Source organism: Pipra filicauda, unplaced genomic scaffold (genome assembly GCF_003945595.2).
Source record: "Pipra filicauda isolate LSUMZ 115617 unplaced genomic scaffold, ASM394559v2 scaffold35_size7292922_pilon, whole genome shotgun sequence".
NCBI classification, from domain to species: domain Eukaryota; kingdom Metazoa; phylum Chordata; class Aves; order Passeriformes; family Pipridae; genus Pipra; species Pipra filicauda.
The window spans coordinates 3679108-3698056 of record NW_024104487.1 but is presented as its reverse complement, the minus strand read 5'-3'; the positions used below and the strand labels follow the sequence as shown (position 1 = coordinate 3698056).

The 18949-nt window shown below is 39.1% G+C and overlaps 2 protein-coding genes across 7 annotated transcripts in view; one reads left to right on the top strand and one right to left on the bottom strand.

Moving 5' to 3' along the window:
• Positions 1 to 667: 667 nt before the first annotated feature.
• Positions 668 to 17909, bottom strand: PTCD2 (pentatricopeptide repeat domain 2). Of its 5 annotated transcripts, none has more exons than XM_027752194.2 (10): positions 17607 to 17909; positions 14717 to 14809; positions 12379 to 12526; positions 11481 to 11598; positions 10084 to 10162; positions 8845 to 8936; positions 6036 to 6149; positions 4500 to 4574; positions 3623 to 3736; positions 668 to 2283 (listed from the first exon to the last, which is right to left on the bottom strand). In XM_027752194.2, exons 2-10 carry the CDS (start codon positions 14754 to 14756, stop codon positions 2059 to 2061), a joined length of 1005 nt encoding a protein of 334 aa, XP_027607995.1. In that variant the 5' UTR covers positions 14757 to 14809; positions 17607 to 17909; the 3' UTR covers positions 668 to 2058. The 5 variants fall into 5 exon arrangements, with proteins under 5 accessions (XP_027607995.1, XP_027607991.1, XP_027607994.1 ...); XM_027752190.2 differs by lacking the exon at positions 17607 to 17909 and adding an exon at positions 17224 to 17567 and having other exon boundaries at positions 12397 to 12526; XM_027752193.2 differs by lacking the exon at positions 17607 to 17909 and adding an exon at positions 17393 to 17467.
• Positions 17302 to 18949, top strand: part of MRPS27 (mitochondrial ribosomal protein S27) — a 39268-nt gene continuing 37620 nt past the window's right edge. The window contains exon 1 of one of the 2 annotated variants that reach the window (XM_039384566.1): positions 17302 to 17475. In XM_039384566.1, the coding sequence (XP_039240500.1) occupies positions 17412 to 17475 (64 nt within the window). In that variant the 5' untranslated portion in view covers positions 17302 to 17411. The remainder of the gene's footprint in view (positions 17476 to 18949) is intronic. The other variant, XM_027752197.2, reaches the window with a different exon arrangement.

Genomic DNA, 18949 nt, shown 5'->3' with positions numbered 1-18949 from the left:
GCTGCAATAACATAGTGTGGATCCTATTGTCTGAGGCTGTCTCCAAAAAAACTGTCTAGTAACTCAGCCCTTGGCATTACAGCCACTCTGACCCAGCAAAATCCCTAAGTATTTGCTTATCTCTAGACAAGTTTGGTCTCCTGTTCTTGGGTGCTTGGAAACCAGGAGTCAGCACAATCTAATAACAGTCAACTAAGCACAAGGATGAAGACTTTTCAGCACAAAAGCCAGTGTGCTTAGGACCTTGATGCACCAAAATACAAATTCATAAATAATCACTCAAATCCAAGATTTCCCAATTAACAAGTCTCTGCACCTTGTATGACACAAATTTGACTTTGTTGAAAATCAGCTGCATAAATATTAGAAGTTGCTTATTTTTCCCAGCTTTCTTTTTTCTGAGGGATAATGTTACCAGTCTTCTTAAACACTTCAACATTCAATATTCTAATTTTAAATGTCTGAATTCTGTGTGTGTTTCTTTGAATGTATTCTTTAACCTTTGTTGAGTCCCTGCTTTCTTCTTCTATTAAAGTATTTTTAGTTTTTTAAGGGTATCTCCTCTCTTAAGACAAAGACATGTTATTTCTTAAAAAAAATCAATTTGTTACTTGGAGTAAATAAACCTCAAGAAAACAGGTAGCCAAGAGAACAAAGAATGGAAACATCAGGTATATTGACAATTTTAATAGAAGTTGTCATTACTTCAGTTGCAGGTAGGATACAGCCTCAGGTAGGAAGCTATCCAATTCAGATTTGAATGAACAAGCAAACATGCAGTCCCAGGACGCACCAACTTCTTGTAATTAATACAGAACTGACTTTACATATTTGCTGTGTAAGGTTAAATGGATGTGGCATTTATAAACTTAGCATCGAACAGCTGTCCTGATAGTAATGGATGACATCAGACAGTTGTCCTGATAATACCAATGGAGTAAACTGAGGAGTAGTTAATCCCTCCACATTTTTTGCCACTAGTCCTTGCCATAATGCAAGCAGCCTTAACAAATCCCATATCAAATTTATTTGTGGAGAAAAGACTGGGAGCTTCTCAAGGGTTCATATAGTTTTGTAAGAATTTGAAAGAAACCTTGAAAGAATTTCCAACTGAGGGAAAAGCATTAAAAACCTCTACTCCTGAACCATATGTGGAATTATGTGCTACACAATATTACAGAAAAAGTAATAGTTGTGTTCTTAGACTAATGTATGTAGTATTTAGTTCATGCCACCACTCATAAACAGTGTGCATGTGATTCACAAAAATGTAATACACACTTCAAATGATTCTTCACTTACACTTGTATGAAGTTCCCTCTACTGTGTAACAGTTTTTGTGCATTTTAGTATTAGCAGGACATATTGCGACAGCAACAAATCAGAGAGAGTCTCAGACAGAAACCTCTGGTGTGCTGTAGCCACATTTTCTTTGAAGCTGTGTTTCTGCATGGATGGGTTCTTGTTCCTTCACAGTGCCTCACTGGCTTCAACAAAGTTTGATGTAGCATGCACAGATTCATTCACAGAAAGTATACTGTGAGTTCTGACATTGTTCGACTGGGGCAGAGACAAAATAAAAAGAACAGAATCCAGAGGAGAGATCATGCAGCCCAGCTTGGAGAGTATGAGTACCAAGCTGGGCTCCAACTAGTCTAGTGCTTACAGGACTGCCAAGTTCTGTATCAACAGGTTCATCACTTCATAGGCAGAAGTAAACCAAAAGCACGCAAAGGCCAGCCAAGGTATAACTGCTTCCAACTCCTTCTATTCTGGATGGTGAGTGAGTACAGATTTTTGGGTATACAGGACTCACAGATCAAGCACATTTGATCTGCAGCCATTAAAGCCATCACAGTCATTATAGTCTAAAAATTTGATCGTACTTGCTCTAAGAAACTTTGCAAATTTGTGCCAAGATCTGCTACGCTGGGAAGCTTAATATCAGAAAATTAGAAGAGGTCACTTGCTCATTGTGGAAATCGGGAGAAGACATTTTATTTGAACCTGGCTTCTAAGAGATGCTATCAGCAGTTCAGTTTGCCACCATATACTGCACTATTCCAACAACAGATTTGACTGAAGTGGATTAGCAGCCTGATAGCCCAATTGCTTCTGACTTAAAAGCTTTGCAGTAGTCTTCTTTGAACTAGGAATCTGGAAAAGCATGTCTTCTAGTGTGCACATGGTAATCTGTCCAGAAGCTTGTAGTTTCGTATAAATATCTCCTAATTTGACAGAAAGGTTAGGGTTTTCTTCCATCTTTTCCCTGACTGTAGCCAGCTGAGGAAGAGAAATTTACATATTGTTACAGTTCAGCAAGTGAAGATCATGTTCTACCATCATACTGAAGACAAGCAATCACTCATCGTAAACAAACAAACACACAGCATAAGATAGGTTGCTAAGGCAATGATTTTATGGAACACACATTATGCATCACCACACAATGGTGGAAATGCACCGGATACCTATCAGAGAGGGTTTATTACATTTAAAACTTCCTCGAAGTTGTACAGTCCTATTTTCAGTCCTAGTTCAGAATAACACAATTATTTTCTATTTAAATCCAGGAAACTTAATTGCTTCCTGGAATCTACTTTTCAGATCAGCACAATTCTAATTATTATTATGCATCTCAGTAAATGTACAGTACAGAAGAAATCAATAAGTCAGACTATAGAGTCTGACAGATTACAGACTCAGTCTACAGAACTGAGAAGTTCTGTATGCCATACACAGAGTATGAACTCAAGTGTTAAGTAAATCTCTTAAAAAAACGTTATTTATCCATAAGTTTTTGTGAAAGGGAAGGGTTAGGACTAATGCTTAGTCTTTTTATGCTTGTTACAAATTTCCCAAACAAAATCAAAACATAACACTGACGCATGCAACATTTATTGCAAAGACTTTACAAAACGAAATGCTGCTTAAAGAATTTCTTTTTGACACAGCAGTTAATATAAATGGGCTATACTTTGAGAGGAATATCCCCCTTCTACGTGATATTTTACATATCAGTTACAAATTCTGTTTAATAGGCAGCAGTGAATGGCTAAGTATTTAATTATTCTTGCCTTGTTCTACAGGCACATTCAAAAGGAATTCACTGATGAGTTTCAGGAAAAGCAGCAGCAATGCTGACAAACTGATAGAGGCTACATATGTGCTATGAGAAAGTCTTCTTGCTGATCAAGACTGTAAAAACAGTTTTCACAGTAAAACACAGTTAAATACCAAAAGTTACTATTTCTCATATCACACTTCCCTGTATAGCACAGATCTTTGCAAATATTACCAATCTAACAATATCACTGTGATCAGAAACTTTACTCTCATTTTCATATCAAACGAAAATAACATAGAAAGCAAGGGATTAAATTATTTAATGCCACTAGGGTAGGCTTCACTTGAAGCCTACACATTCAAATGAAGTATGAGCTTCCAGGAGCAAGACCATGGAAAGTGAACAGCTAAGCGTTTTGTCCAACAGTACAGGAAGCCAGACAGATGCTTTGGCATCAGAACCCAAACAACTTCAGTGGGGTGAACTTAGGCACCGGAGGTTCTGTAGGTACCACCATTACCACGTCTCAGTCAAGTACCATTACTGCGTACTTACCACCTGCTCAGAAAACTCAAGTTTTTTCACAAAGGGAGGAGTATCTACTTCTATTGCTGCCTCTAGTGTCTTTATTACTTCTTCTAGCAAACCAGATCTGAGCTGGACAAGAACCTTAAAAATAAAATAAAAATACACCACACAAATAGTGGTGGTTACATTCATCAGAATGTACATTTTTTAAAAAAGTGTTTGAGAAAGACATGAGGCAAAGCAGAACAAAATACATTTCCAGATGCTGCACTGATAAAAATCCATTCATCACAAAGAAAGCAGATGGAATGATCAATTTCCTCACTGTTTTTTTTTCACAGCTGGGACCTGGAAAGGAAGGGTGAGTCTGAAGGTAGAGCTCCTCTGATGAAGCTGCATTAGCTGTTCTTGAATAAAGTGGGTTTTGCCATAGCTTAGAGAGGTCGCTTACATGGCACATGCAGTACACTTTCTCTGAGGTTACAGACTGTGCAAGTAAACAAAAAAATTGTTGTACACACACATGTGGCTAAGGTCTGTAGGGCTGAAGGAGGCCTGAAGTGGGCAGAGCACAGCTAAAGAAGGCATTTACTTGGAGCTGTGGGTTTTTTCAATCTTTTGTAGCAAGGAAGCAAAAAGTTACAGTGTCATAATTAGAAATTGTTCATGGTTCTATACCCACAGATGTAGGACTGGTCTCATCTATGGTAGGAAGTTATTTTAAAAAATGGGTGAGGATTGTTAACAGTTCAGAATTTGCTGACTCAGAAACAAGCTCATCAACACTACTAACACACAGATGTGCTCCTAAGAAGCTGCCGCTCCATTACTTTGCACATGGAAGTTTTTTGTCCAGTATAGCATACTCCTTTGCAAGATTTTAATACAAAGCAAGCATACTTACTTTAAGATTATTATATAGTTTGTTCTCTGTTTTCATTATCTGGGAGCAATAAAGTTTGGCTTGTGCTACATCATTCTGGGAAGGAATTATAAATAATAAAAAAAATACAGTCAAACATGCATCACAAACTTTTGCAATAAAAGTTCAAGAGAAAAAACAGTCCTTCACAACTTTTCAATAAATCACAAACCAGCATCTAAAACCCCTTCACCATGACCCATAAACACCAAACAGCATGCAGCCTGCAAAAGAAACGCCCCACGCTGCATTTGTCATGTCATCTGGGTCTTTACTACAGTGTGTTGCACGTAACCAACACTGAGCATGAGATCACCTAAAAGACACATGATCTACACACATGCTCGGTTTGACACATTTCAGAGTACTTAAATGAAGTGCAGCATATGTTAATGTGGATATTTATCCTGTCCAGCCCTTTTAACCTTTTGGACATACACATTTACATTACTGTATCTATGTTATCAATTGATTTGTGTAGACAGTTAATGTTACACTGGCATTTACTAGACCAAGCAATGTTTCTTGAGATCGAGAAACATCTTACTCACAGCAATAAGTACTGACAAAGACCACACAGCTTAAAGAACAGTTAAATATAATGTGGAGCATTACTCCGTTTGCAAAACAAGAATTTTATCTGATTTTTACATACAGCAACATCAAGCACATTTCATTTTGTTTCAGAGATAGAGATTTTGTTTTTACTCAATGACAATTTATTTCAGTGTTGCTATTGCTATTGCTCAGTGTCTCTCTTCACAGAGACAGAGTAAAAAAGACCACACAGTGCACAAGAAACCTTTAACAATTCTACTTCATTCATTAAAATTTGTGAATAAGACCAAATCTGTAGTCCTTCCAGTGTCTCTGACCTCTGTTTTAACATGAAACAGAGAAGGTTCAGAGCACACCCATGCTGTATAGACAAATTAATTGCAGAGATTTATTCCAGCCTTTAGAATTTCCTAAGTGTTATTCTCTTGCTCAGAATTTGACCCTGTGCTGCCTCAGAGCCTCAGTGCTTAGGCACATGAGATATTCGAAAACCTCCCCGAGCAGAAACGTTGTGAAGAAAGACAGGCCACCTCCCATGCAGTAGGGCAATACACATCATAGCCTTTAAACCTGCCTCCCAAGATAACCATTTAAAAGAGATGATTGCATAAATATTTTAAATTATAATTTAAATTCTATTTAAAGGAAATCATCACCAAATAGTAGTATCTGCAGGAGTAGATCCATGGTTACATCTAACCTGTTTTCCTAACTCGTTCGTTGTCTAGTAATATGGCATTGTCACTAGCACAAAATACATTAGATTCAAGACATGTTTATATTTCAAAACTTCCAGGTTCAATTTATGTGAAAGTTGTCTATAATCATACCGTTTCAGGAGCCTGAAAGTTTCAATGCTTGAAGTTGTTACATAGATCAGTTACACTTTCTCAATGTTAACTTTCTTTCACAATAAAACTATAGAGACCCAGGCAGAACCTAAAACAAAAGGCACTGTACCTGCTTGAAAGCAGTTGCCATGGCAAAGCAGTATGCTCGCAGCGACAAGGTGTCACCTTTCAGCTGTGCTTCTTCAAGCAATTTCGCAGAGATTTTGGAAGACTCCAGGTTGTCCTGCATAGAAATTTCAAAGTAAGTTGTACTTGTTATTCTTGTGATCTGACAGGACTGTAAGCAAAGGCAATCGCATTCAGAAGGCATGCAGAAGTCAACATACTGTATGATCACCAAGGCAACATGTATCTAAACCCAACCAAGCAGATTCTGTGCAGCACTTCTTGAGAAACACAACATCAAAATATGACATTTAAAATGACAGAGGTCAAAAGAAGGTAAACATAACTTCCATTCTTTTAAGAATTACACCTGGCCCTGTTTTGGCTTCTACAAGAGATAAAAAACCTGTGGCAATATCCTAAACCAAACAGACACTTTCCTTTTCACTTCTGAATAATTCCAAAATCAGGAAGGAAGATTAATTTTTGTCCTTTATTCTAGAATCCACATTAGGTAGTTACTAAAAAGTCAATATTTTCTAAGCATTGAACTACTCAGCACCACTACACTAAAGAAGTCTGTGTATGTGCAAATTTGAACATTCAGCCATTTTTAGCCTCTCTTACAGATCAAATCTTGAAAAATGTTTCCAAAGCATATATTCTAATATGACTGCTTAGCCATTTGCATGTTTTTCAACACAGAAAGCTTCCATTATTCCTGGGACAATTTTCACTAGAGTCTATAATAAAAGGCAATGAGTTTAGCTATGTGCTACCTCACAAACCACCAACTCTCCAAACCAATACGGCTCACACTGGAAATTATGGGTGGAACTGACTGGACTCCAAACAAAATAGTATCTGCCAAACTTAAAAGCTGGCAGCATGAAGATTTTGTAACAATTGGCACCACCAATATGGATAAGAGTCCTCATATTTGGTGCTGATTTCTGTTCCTAGTGTTCAAAGTGTCATTTCTGCAAAATATGGTTTAAAACATGTTCTCAAAAATTTAGAAACATTCTGATCACCAGAAGATTGATTATTACATAAATACTTTGTTGCCATCCAAAGGCCTATAGCTCTTTCCTGCACTAAAAGAAGGACCATCTGTTGTCTCAGGGGATAGTAGTGCCTTATAGTGATTTAAAAGATCCCAGAAGTGTTTCAGAGTTGACCTGTAAAACACCTCTGAACAAAGACTAAACATCAATTCCTTTGTTTATCCACTGGCAATAATCTGAGCTTTAGGCCTCGTACATTTTTCTGTACTGGTCTCTGTCAGGATTATTCCTAAAAAAACAAAAATTAACCTGGTAAAAATTGAGCACAGCTCTTAATGACATCAATACCACTTTTTCCATTATTCAAGTAGTGCATATTGAAGATACTTCCCATCAAGATTTTTTCTGACATTTCTTATCTTGCAGCATGCACAAAAGTACTTTTGAGCTTTGTGGTTTCTCCTCCTCCTCCTAACAGATGAATCAACAGATTAAGCTTCTGAAAGAGCTCCACCTAATCCTCTTTAGCGCATAAAGGGTTACTACAGCTTATTCCCCTATTGGTAGTATTTTATCTCAATGAAAAAACCCACGAGTTTATTGTGGCTGTTAAAACAATCGGGTGACAGTTTAGAATTGTTTCCCCTCTATTTTCATCAGTAGTCATAATGGGCTAGATTCTCTATTGAAAACACATGTAGGGCCAGATGTAGTGGAAAACAGAAGCCTCGGGAACTTCTTCCTGTTGCATGTGCCATGGGTCCAAGCCTTCTGACTGCAGGGCATGTAAAAGGCACGTAAAGATTTTAGGGAAGAAGCTACAGCAGACCTAAAGGCAGGGCTAACTCATTAGAACTGAGAATTGCAGAAGCACCATGTAAATTACTGCTGAGGTACTATTTTAGGCCTACTCCTTTTTCATATAGGCACTCAGTTTCATTTAAAGTTTAACTGAGAAACCTGAGGAAGTTTAGTCTGGTGGTATAACCTTTTCCTCAGCTAGCATCTTTGTAACACATGAGAAAATGGAGGAAAACTTTATAACTGAGTTTGGGAAGGGTCCACGTTAATATTTCAAACTGCAGAACTGACTCAAATCTGGAGAGGAAGATCAAAATAAAAAAGTTCTGGGATCTCACTTTGCTACAAAAGGAAAGCAGTTCTAAGGAAACACTCGTAAAACCAATGTAGCCCAGCTTCTCACCGTGTTCATGCTTTTTTTCTTTGAGACAGGTAAGCTCAAGGACAGCCTGTCTCTCACTAGAGGCATTCCTTTAGGTTTCTTTTCTCCACTCAGCTGTCCATTTTCATCAGGCACGTAGGGAACAGATTAACTTTCACAACTCTATTCCTTGTCAAATTTGGATGTAATTACAGAAATGGTTCAAGGCTACTTGTTGGGGGAGGGGGGAAATGGATGGGAGATGTCTGACAAACAGACTATATCACATATAAGCCTTGTCTCTTAAGGAAACCAGACTATAAAATTGATATTGAGGCTCAAGCACACAGTATAGTCTGAAGAGTTGTAAAGTTCCCAGAGAAAGAATACTATAAGGCTGTAGCAAATTTGTTCCTTAATGCTTATGTCCATGCAAACTTTCAGAGATTTGTTTTGTGATATTAGTTTGTATGGGAAACTATATATGGGCACTATATCATGCATAATGAAGCAATTTAGGACTTAAATATGTCTAAAATATTTCCAGTAGACAGGAAATCATGACAGGGAAAATATGGAAATTTTAAAATCCAAAAAAAATGCATTTCAAACACTTTTCCATAATGTAAATTGAAAATACTTACCAGCTTATAGCATATTGCAAATGCAAGTAGATATGTTTCTTTGTTGAAAGGTATACCTTGTTTTTTCATTTCTACCAGAACTTCCAAAGCACCTATCAAAAATATATTAGTCTTACTCACTTCACAAATTTATGGCTATACCTTTAGTAACTGAAAAAACAGTTCAACATGCTATGAACTCAGTAAGTCTATTTGCAAATAAGAATGCAAACTGAAATCTATTATTTTAAAAAGAAAATAATTCAAAAAGTTTAATGCATGGTCAGTTGGATATAAATACCTCTTCCTAGCAAGGAGGTTTTCAGTCTACAGTAGAATATGGTCTTACTCTTTCATTATTTTTATATGAATCTGAAGCTAAATTCTAGATACTTGACAAAGTCACCCTCATTCTTCCTAACTGCCCAGAAATCTTGCACCACTTTAGGCAAACTCCATAACATCCCCTCAATAACTCACGTGCCTCAGCATAAAGACTGCATTCAGGTGCTGATCTAGTTATTTTTACAGTGGTTCAGTCTCAACTTCTAGGACAGCTGCTGAACTTATATTTGCTAAACACCAAGAGATCAAGTGCTATGTATTCAACAGATTTCAAATAAAGGGATTTGCTTGAAAAGCTTATTCCATACTAAATTTAAGGTTTTCTCATGGAAAGTCTTTTAAGTTAGGTTAGATGATTTTTCCTTATCCTCACAAAGGGCCAAACTGATTTGAAGCACTGGACTTAAACACTGCAGTAGCCACTCTGTGTGATGGCACTAGTAAGACAAACCAAGAGAAGACCACAGTTTTGGAAAAAGGGTATTCTTCTCTCCACTGACACTAATGCAGAACAGCCAAAACACTGTTAAAGAACATACCATTTCAAAACCCACATAAAGCAAACTCTGAATAGAGAAAACAAAATGCTATGGGAAATTACAAAGCAAAAAGAAGTTAGCACTTTGGAGAAGAGGGTTTAGGAGACAAGGTCTCCTGGATAAAAACAATTCCAGGCAACTTGAATGGCAAGAATACTGCAGGAAGTAGAAGACCTATACTGTCTTCCATTTTTATTACATGCTACAGTGCAACTCATTCCCATCTACACTTATTTACATGATGTTTGGCCATCTAAAACCATAGCCAACTAGCAATATTCATTAAAAAAATACATATATTTATATACACACACAACACATACAGTGAGAAGCATCCTCCTCAAAATTAACTTGTCTTAGTAAACACAATACTTACTTTCAAAATGGCCTTTTTTAAACAACATAGTCACCAAAATATGGAATGATGTACTCTCTGAGAAAAAACCATGCAAATTCTGGAAAAGAAATAGAGCAAACATAAAAAAGGTCAGGAGAGTGAACAGTCTTACTGTGCACAGCATTTAGCAGGTGTTCCTACTGGAATAAGTCTCATCTTTACAAGTTCAACGTTTAACTCTCTGGGTTCCCTGACTGTCCGTCCCTCTGTCAAGTAATCTCTAAAATATCAGTGACTCAGTATGGTCAAAAGCTCACCAAAATTAAACAGAAATTTCCCAGAGAGTCCTCCTATCATTTTTTTAATGACAGATTGTAACCCCTAAGTCACTGCAAGCGGAAGACCCTGACAGCTTGCAGCTGACGAACAATATCTTTGTAGTTAAGCACATCGCCATGAAATTGAAAGAATTTTTTTCTAATCACAATATCAAATGATGAACAGGTCAGCACAAGAGCTTGAGTGATGATGATAAGAGTAGCAGAAGAAAGAGAAATTACATATTATGTTCTACTTCAACCACACTGTGTTGGGAATAGCCAAATGTCATATTGTCAAATGACATATTAAGTTTAAATTTCTGTAGCAGAGTCTGAAGAAGTATCTCAGGCTCAGTATCTCAGTATCCACCAGTTACTATGTCCTGCAAGTACAGCAGGACCTGTCTAATGACACAGATCCCAATAAGAAAAAAAAACAAACCAAAATAAAAACTACATACTCTTACATGTCTAATTTAAGAACAGAGAAAGACTTCTCCCACTTCTTGCTGGGTGTATCTCATGCCTTAATGAATTAGCATCAGAGACATGACTTTTCACTGGCTAGCAGACATTTTTGAAAGCACAACATTATTGCACACACTGGGCATGATTAATATCTTGCCTTAATAGCACACATAAGAGTTTTAGTCATGTTCAAAAACAAGTCCTTAAGTTTCTTCAGCACTAAAATGGCCAAGTTCTTGAGCTGTTGAACATCATACCACCTCTACAGAGTTCAGAGGGAATCTGAAGTAGAGTACCATGATAAATCTGCTGGTACAAATAACACAAGGGATTTCAGAGGGCTACCACAGAAAAACTCAGAAGCATTCATTCCAAGAGTGATCTAATGCAATACAGGATGTGGGAAAACATGCAACAGCCATGTTAACTTAAGTAATTATTTTTTCATCAATATTTTTTTATTCAATTTTATCATACAGAAATAAAATAAAGTTACCAGTCAAACTAGCATTTAATTTCCTTTTAATTACTGTTTTGCTATTGGTAGCATACCATTTCTCATATTTGAGAATACATTGACTGAGAATATATTGACTAATAATAACAACAACAACAACAACAGCATTTTTGAAATATAAGGGGAAGTACCTGATCTTTGATAAGTTCTACTGCAGGTCTTTCAAGGTCTAGCTCATAACACAGCCTCATAAAGAGGGGCCCAAATTTAAAATTCTGTAAGGCTGTTATTCCATTCTGTTCATGGTACCTATTGGAAAGATTAAAAAAGTTAATCACACAGAGCATGGAATTTGCCAGGGAGAACAGCTTTAAACAGAGAGCAAGATCTGTACGTGCAATGACAGAGGCACACTTTTCTATCTGCACCAGCCAAAGATATATAGATAACAGGAGATTAAATTTTAAGGAAAAATATAGTTTTGATCAAACTAATAAATTAACTAGTAATAAATAATCTCTTCTATTACCAGTAATCTGGATTAAATCAATAATAGAATGGGTCTCTACCTAAAAAATTCCCAGCTACTTTACCTTCTATTCATGGAATGACAGCACAGAAGTTGCAGCAGTCTATTTTAGCAGCAATACCTGCTAAAATACCTCTACAAAAAGAGAGTATTTTAATTTTTACTTTATAGGTCCTACACTGTAATTGCTGGGAAAGTTTTCACTCACAAAACCTCCTGCCATTAATCTGCCACTGCTGGTTCCAGACCAGTTTATAATCAGGTGTGTCTTGGCTGGAAAAAAACCCTGAAAATACATCTGCTTCTCAGCTGTGGGATGATTTTTCTGTGTGGTTCACCATTCATTCTGCAGTAGGACACTACTTTGCTCTCATAGCTTGACCCTCCTTTGACCTGAGAATCTTTGAAGGGTTTGAAGATCGAAAGAAAATGAAAACACAGCCTTAACTTAAGGGATTAATTATGCCTATAGCCACTGAATCAGGACAAGCACTCAACTGCAGATATAACCTGGGATGATCTAATAAAAGACAAAAAATAAAGACAGAAAAGAGCGTTACCTGGATTTTAAAAAATACCTGTAAATAACTTTTCTGGCTAATTCCACATCAGATGAAGTCTGACATAAATGCAGTAAATTTTTTAATTCATTTTTGAGAATTATTCCATTTTTCTTTAATTTTTCTTTAATACTTCTAAAATATGGATCTGAAAATAAAATACATAACAGGAGCAGTCTATAGACAATTCCATTACAAGTGTTGCATACTTGGTACCTAAAACATGGAAACTGAATGAATCAGAAAGCTTGTTTTTTCACCAAGAAAAATGCATAAAGCTTCTCACAGACAAGCATGCCAAGGTGTCTCCATGAAGTCATGTCAAACGTGGAAAACCAAGAAGATGCATATTGCGAACTTAATTCATTGTGTATGTTATGGAACATATCTGGTAATGGAAAAGTTTTAATGAGGAAGAAAGTTTTGTAACATTTTTTGTCTTCTGTTCTTTTTCTAAAGAGCAAGCAAACAAACAAAACCAATTCCACACAGCATTCAAACAACTGTAAAAACTACTCAACACTGTTCATACAGAAGACTCAAATTTCTTCACAGCTGATGAAAACACAAAGACTCTCCTATATAATCTGTGTTTTTCTATACACAGCCATAAACTTAAGAGTTGCTTCCCTTACCCTGCCCCAAAACAAGATGGTTCTCTATCCCACCCATTTTCCTATGACAAATCAAGCACAAAGATGAGTCCTCCAGTTGGTAATCTCAATCCACTGACCAACACACACAAGATTAAAATCACATGTACCACCTGACAGCCTCATTCCTCTCATGGTGCTGACCACATCTTGGGGAGAGAAGCAATCTTTTTTGTAGCACTGCTGTTTCCAAGCTAGTGAGCTACACAAGAGGTAAAAAGTAGGCACCACAGGGAACAACATATTCAGTTACTGGATGCATATCTGTTGCTACATGCAATTGCAAGTCCTTACTCGAGACTGAAATACAGAGCTGAATCCTGGAAGTTAGAAGAATGTATACATACAAGTAGGCATATATAATGCTTGTGATGTGTTCAAAGGTGCACAGAAATTCAAAAAACACCTGGGATCTGAATGGTATTTATACTATTGTAGGTAATTGTATAACTGCGGTACTTAATAGTATAACTATTGTCGTTAATGGTTGGATTATAACTACAATAAATAATAACTATTATATATTCTGTGCAACAGTTATTACTGCTTTTTCCATTACTAAACCAAGTTTTTATTAGCTCTAATTACTTATTTTCATTTTTCACATATTACATTAAACACTGAGTACAGAAACTATTCACACATACACATAAACAGATGTTTAGCACAATGTTTTCATTAGTTTTCAGAGGTTACTATTTGTATGAAACTAAAAGGTCAACTGTGACCTGTAAGGCCAAACATTTGGCTTCTACAAATCTGCTTTAGCAAAAGTGATTGACCCACAGCAATAAATAACATTATGACTTGCAACTGCACAATTTAAATTTTACTAAATATAGAAAAAAACTGTCAGGTTGACTTTACTTCCCTCTCTGTCCCAAAAGACTGATTTACATAAAACTAGATTTGTTTATTTGTCTCTTCCTTGTCTTAAAATTAAGTACAACCTTTGGAACACTAGAACACCCACACATGATAAAACAGGAGTTTTGCCTAAGCTTTCTTAAATAATAAGGGCAGCTTTATGTTTATACCTATGTTTCTTAAAGAAAGGAATTTGCATACATTTTAAACAGCATGACAAAATCCTTGTTAGAAAAAATCCACTGATTCTGCTCCTATATTAGTTTGGAAAACCTCAATTTGTTTTTCATATTCGGTGTAGCATATGTCAGCTGGAAGTGGGTGTACAACTGAGAACTTACACTAGGCAAAAGAAAAAAATCTAAAAGAATATGCTAACTAAACTTACAGAACAGATTAAAAGAGAATAACTGGTGAAGGCCTTTTCTGGATACTTAGGTAACTATGTGGCTTTGTGTTTCCCTTCTCTGTTGATGATGTATTTGAAGCGATATTTGTAGACTGAAACAGTATTTTCTATTAAATTATCTTAAAAATTTAGAAAAGGGAGGAGACAAACATTTCAGGTCTTACGCAAACACCTTGCACACATGAAAGCTTCTCCACACATATTCTCAACACAGCATAACTAACATTGTTTCATTTTACAAAGCCTCAGATCTTCCAATAATGGTAGATACAACAAATTTGCAGGAGGAAGACATAAGTTGTTTCTTTAAATGGGATCAATTGGTGTCATACTTTTGTAACTTGGACTGTTTCGTTTCCTAGGACTTATGCTAAAATTGAGAATGGTGACTATGAAATAAATTCTATACCTTTATTGCCATGAACTTCATTCCTAATTGCCACTTTCATCTGTTGAAATTCTTGTAACTTTATATCTTCTTCTGTTAGCAGATACCGCTTCCCTATCACAAAAAAAAAAAAGAGGAAGACTGAGTTTTATGTTACACTGTCTGATTTATTACTACTGAACCTTGCATGTATTAATTACTGACTTCAATTTTCTGATGCCAGACCATTGTCAGTATGACATTAAAAAACAGACTGCAAAAACTGAAGTTGTTCATGTCACAAACAAAAGAATTCAAATACTATGTTACAGCTCTATGGACTTTATGTGCACAAGGATGAAGAAGTATTTAGTTATTGAATGAGCACAAGAAAAAGTAGAGGCAATATTCCTCTTCACCAAGGAAGAGGAGCATTCTGCTCAGGAATAAGATCTTTCCCCCCTTTTATACTTTCATAATGATTTTTTTGTCATTTCTTTATTGTCCACAATTCACTAGTGGCACAGTTTGCTTTCCCCTTAAGTGCTGTCCCCACTGCTGTAGAACGCATCATTCTGGAAGCTCCAAAAGCAGTACGAAGACACAAAAAGCTTATTTTTTGAATTTATAAAAACACCAACTGTATTACTTGGATTCCAGTAACACTCAGGAGACCTAGTGAAGTTCTGTTGCACTACAGACATAGAGGTAAGACAGTTATTTAATCTAGAAGTTCAAAATTAACTTTGGGTGCTGACCTCAACTGTACTGTGTTGCAAGCTGCTTTAATAAAAGTGCCATGCAAAAGCTGTTTGACAAGTTTTTGCTGTTACAAAATCAGATGTCCATTAGATTTTTATCTGCAACTAATGACTTTGTAACAGAGAGTCACTGTAGCAGCTTACATTGTTACAATCTAATATTTTAAAGTTTTGGCTTCTTAAAGAATTATTGGAACCATGAAGGGACAAGAACAAGTATTGAACTGAGTTAGGTTGTTTATTCTCATTCTGCATTTCCCTAGAAAAATGTAACAGGCCATGCAAAAAAACCCACTTGTTTTCTATGCAAGCAAAGCATGCTAATGACACACTTCATAAAACCTGAAGCAAAAAATCCATTAAATGGCATATTCATCCATTAAATTTAATGGAAACTGTTCCAATGGGAAAACAAACACAATTTATCCAGCATGAAATTGACCTGTATTAGCCACCATTTAGGTCCCACAGACCTGGTCTAACAGCAAAAGCCCATCCCAGTCCTGGGCCTCTCCAGGGCTGGTGCAGGAATCATGCTAGTGCCTGGGGTGGGACCAGCACACTGCATATCACGGACACTCAGTGGTCACGGACAGTGTCAGCAGAGCGTGGGGTGCAGCAGAATTTTACCCTTCTTGAATTCAATTTGATGAATTCCACTGCTTCCTTAGATTCATACCTTACAGTGTTACAGAAACCAACCAGTGCAAAACCAAGCAAAGGGACCTCCAGTGAAAAAGGAGGGAGATGGATATGATGGCTGGCATGTGCAGGTGGTGCAGGCTATCCCAGAGAACTTAACCAACTAACCTGCTCTGCCTCACTACCCTCTACCAGGCTGGCCAGTGAAGAGGGGTGGGCAGAGCACGAGGCAGAATGGAAGGCTCCATGTCTCTGAGGGGTCTAACAGAGCTGTAACCTCAGTGAGGCCTCCACAGGCCAGGAGCCCAGCCAGGGCCTGGGCTCAGAGCTCTGCAACATACACCTCTTTTCCATGTGCCCCCATTTCCTTCTCTGGGCAAGGGAGTGCCTTTGGAAGGCCTCTGAAGCCCAGAGTCTGGATAACACTGTCATCCTCCCAGAATAAACACACATTTATGAAACTGCACATGTGTTTGGTTGGTTGTTTCCTTTTCAATGTCACATCCTGACAGCAGCAAGTAGGAGATCCGCTCACTAACGCTGACCTCCAGGGTGACCTTACTGTGGCCTTTCAGTACCTGAAGAGGGCCTACAGGAAAACTGGAGAGGGACTATCACAACGGCATGTAGTGCTAGGACAAGGAGGAATGGCTTTTGACTGAAATAGAGTAGGTTTAGATTACATATTAGGAAGAAATTCTTTACTCTGAGAGTGGTGAGGCACTGGAATAGCCCAAAGAAGCCGTGCATGTCCCATCCCAGGAAACGCTCAGGGCCACGTTGAATACGGTTCTGCGCAACCCGATCCCGTAGAAAGTGTCCCCACGGCAGGGGGTTGAAACCGGACGATCTTTAAGGTCCTCTCTAACCCAGGCCATTCTGGGATTCATTTTCTGATCTTGTAAGGCCACTGCCCACCCTCCCCGCACGGCCTGCCCACCAGGAGCCCCTCGGCGCTCCCCGCCGGAACACCACGCGCAGAGAAGGGAATCCAGGCAAGAACTACAGTTCCCGTAAGGCCCACGCCTGGAGGCGGCGCCGGACCTGCCGAGTGTCGCCGTACCCGGTATCCCCCGCACCGGCGGGCAGCCTCGCTCCCCGGCCAGGCCCCCCCCTCGCCCGCCCCCGCCGCGAAGCCCGCAGTACCTGCGGGCACGCAGCCCCAGGCGCCCGGGGCGGGCAGGCGAACCGCCGAGCGCCGCGCCGCCTCCCGCGCCGCCCGCCGGGACCCGCCCGCCAGCACCGCCGCCATCTCACGGCCCGGCCCGCGGGGCGGGGCAGGCCGGGGCGCTCGCAGTCTCCCCGCGCCGCCCACCTCCTCCGGCCTCGGCATCATGGCCGCCCCCGTGCTCCGGCGCGCCGTGCTCCGCAGCGGGAGGGCCCTCGGCGCGGGCCCAGGTCGGTGCGCTGCTGGGGGGCGCGGCGGGGCGCGAGGCGCGGCCGGGGCACGGCGCTGGTGGCCGTGGTTGCCGCAGGCGGAGGTGGGAAGCGTGAGCAGGGGTGGGATGCTGCGCCGGGACTGCCCTCACCTTCCCCCGTTTCTCTCTCTCTTCGTATATCTGTATGAAATTGGAGGCAGCTCTGTGGACGTCTTATCGCTGGCGTGCAGTGTAGGAGAGTGTTCGCAGTTTGTATATTAGTGGATCCTCCACCGTGCGGATTTCATAGCTCGACATTTTAGGGCCTGCCCCTTTGGGCCGGGGGAATCCACGCGGAATCGTATGAGAGGCCGCCAAGCCCGTGGCAGTGCGTGCCCAGCACAACCTGGTAACGCCGGTGACAGAAGAGCCGCAAGGCTGATGTCTTGGAAAAGACAAAAATGTGACCCTTGGGAAGAACGGAGCTCAGTAACGTTTGCCTAAAGAGTGGTGGTGATGGGTGACTCCGTTGTGCCTTTTCACACGCGGAGCACGCTTTCCTCCGTTCTGCTTCCTGGATGCCCAGGGTTCAACCACGCCGCCCTTCCCTCTGGCGCTGAACCGGCGTGAAGAGCTCAGCCCTGACCTCGGCTTACCCGAGCATAGAGCTGTCAGGCGGACAGTTTTGGTATAGAGAATAGTTCTGTAAAGCCTCATGCTTGGTAGTAGCATCCTTTGCGTGAATAAGCATACAGTAATTTACCCTAAAAAAAACCCAACCAAAAAATCCCCAGAAACTCACACCAACCTCCCCAGGTCTTCTGTATGTCTCTTTTGTCAACCTAATGAAAAATAGCACTAAAAGAAACCGTACTAACCAAACAAAAATACCTTATTTTCTGTTTGGTGAAGTGATGTACATACTCTCATATTCTGACTGTGGAATTCTGTGTTCTGGGCCTTTTTGATAGACGTTTGCAAAGTTGTTCGGAGGTGGACATGTGGGTATAATGGTGTGTCAGAAGGATGAAGAGAAAAATTGTTTCACAACCAAAACTAAACTTTCAGAGGTAGCTGATTTTCAGATTAAAGCTTTAAGGTAGTTGCTTAGACTTCTGTGTAGCATTGTAATGTCTATTTCTAAAATATTTCATATTTCTTAACATTATTTTCTGCAACCTTCTACATGTATTCCTATATCTTCCTTCAACAAATTTTATCCAGGTCTTCCTCATGCATTTTCAAGAACACATCATCTGTGGCTGATGTACAAAGTCTTCCAGCTGAAGCATTTTCTGTTTTGTTTCAAAAGCTAGTACAGCATCTTGAGCAGATTTCAAAGGTGGTACAATGAGTATTTGGAAAAAACTTCCAAAAATGTTTCCGTGAATGCACGATTCACAGGAGATAGAAAAAATGGAGAATATTAAAAGGGAAGTATTTCCAGTTGAGCATTTAACTTTCACTTCCAGTGAGACGGGTCTTTACAGGTAGAAAAAATAACTATCCAGCAA

What these genes read in the sequence shown, in the direction of transcription:
- PTCD2 (XM_027752190.2), bottom strand. Translation starts at nt 17,413, where the DNA reads ATGATGCCGAGGCCGGAGGAGGTGGGCGGCGCGGGGAGACTGCGAGCG. An exon ending in GCCAGAAAAGTTATTTACAG is followed by an intron (nt 11,599 to 12,396) that starts GTATTTTTTAAA and finishes TCTTTCCAATAG; the next exon opens with GTACCATGAACAGAATGGAA. An exon ending in TTGCAATATGCTATAAGCTG is followed by an intron (nt 6,150 to 8,844) that starts GTAAGTATTTTC and finishes ATTTCTATGCAG; the next exon opens with GACAACCTGGAGTCTTCCAA.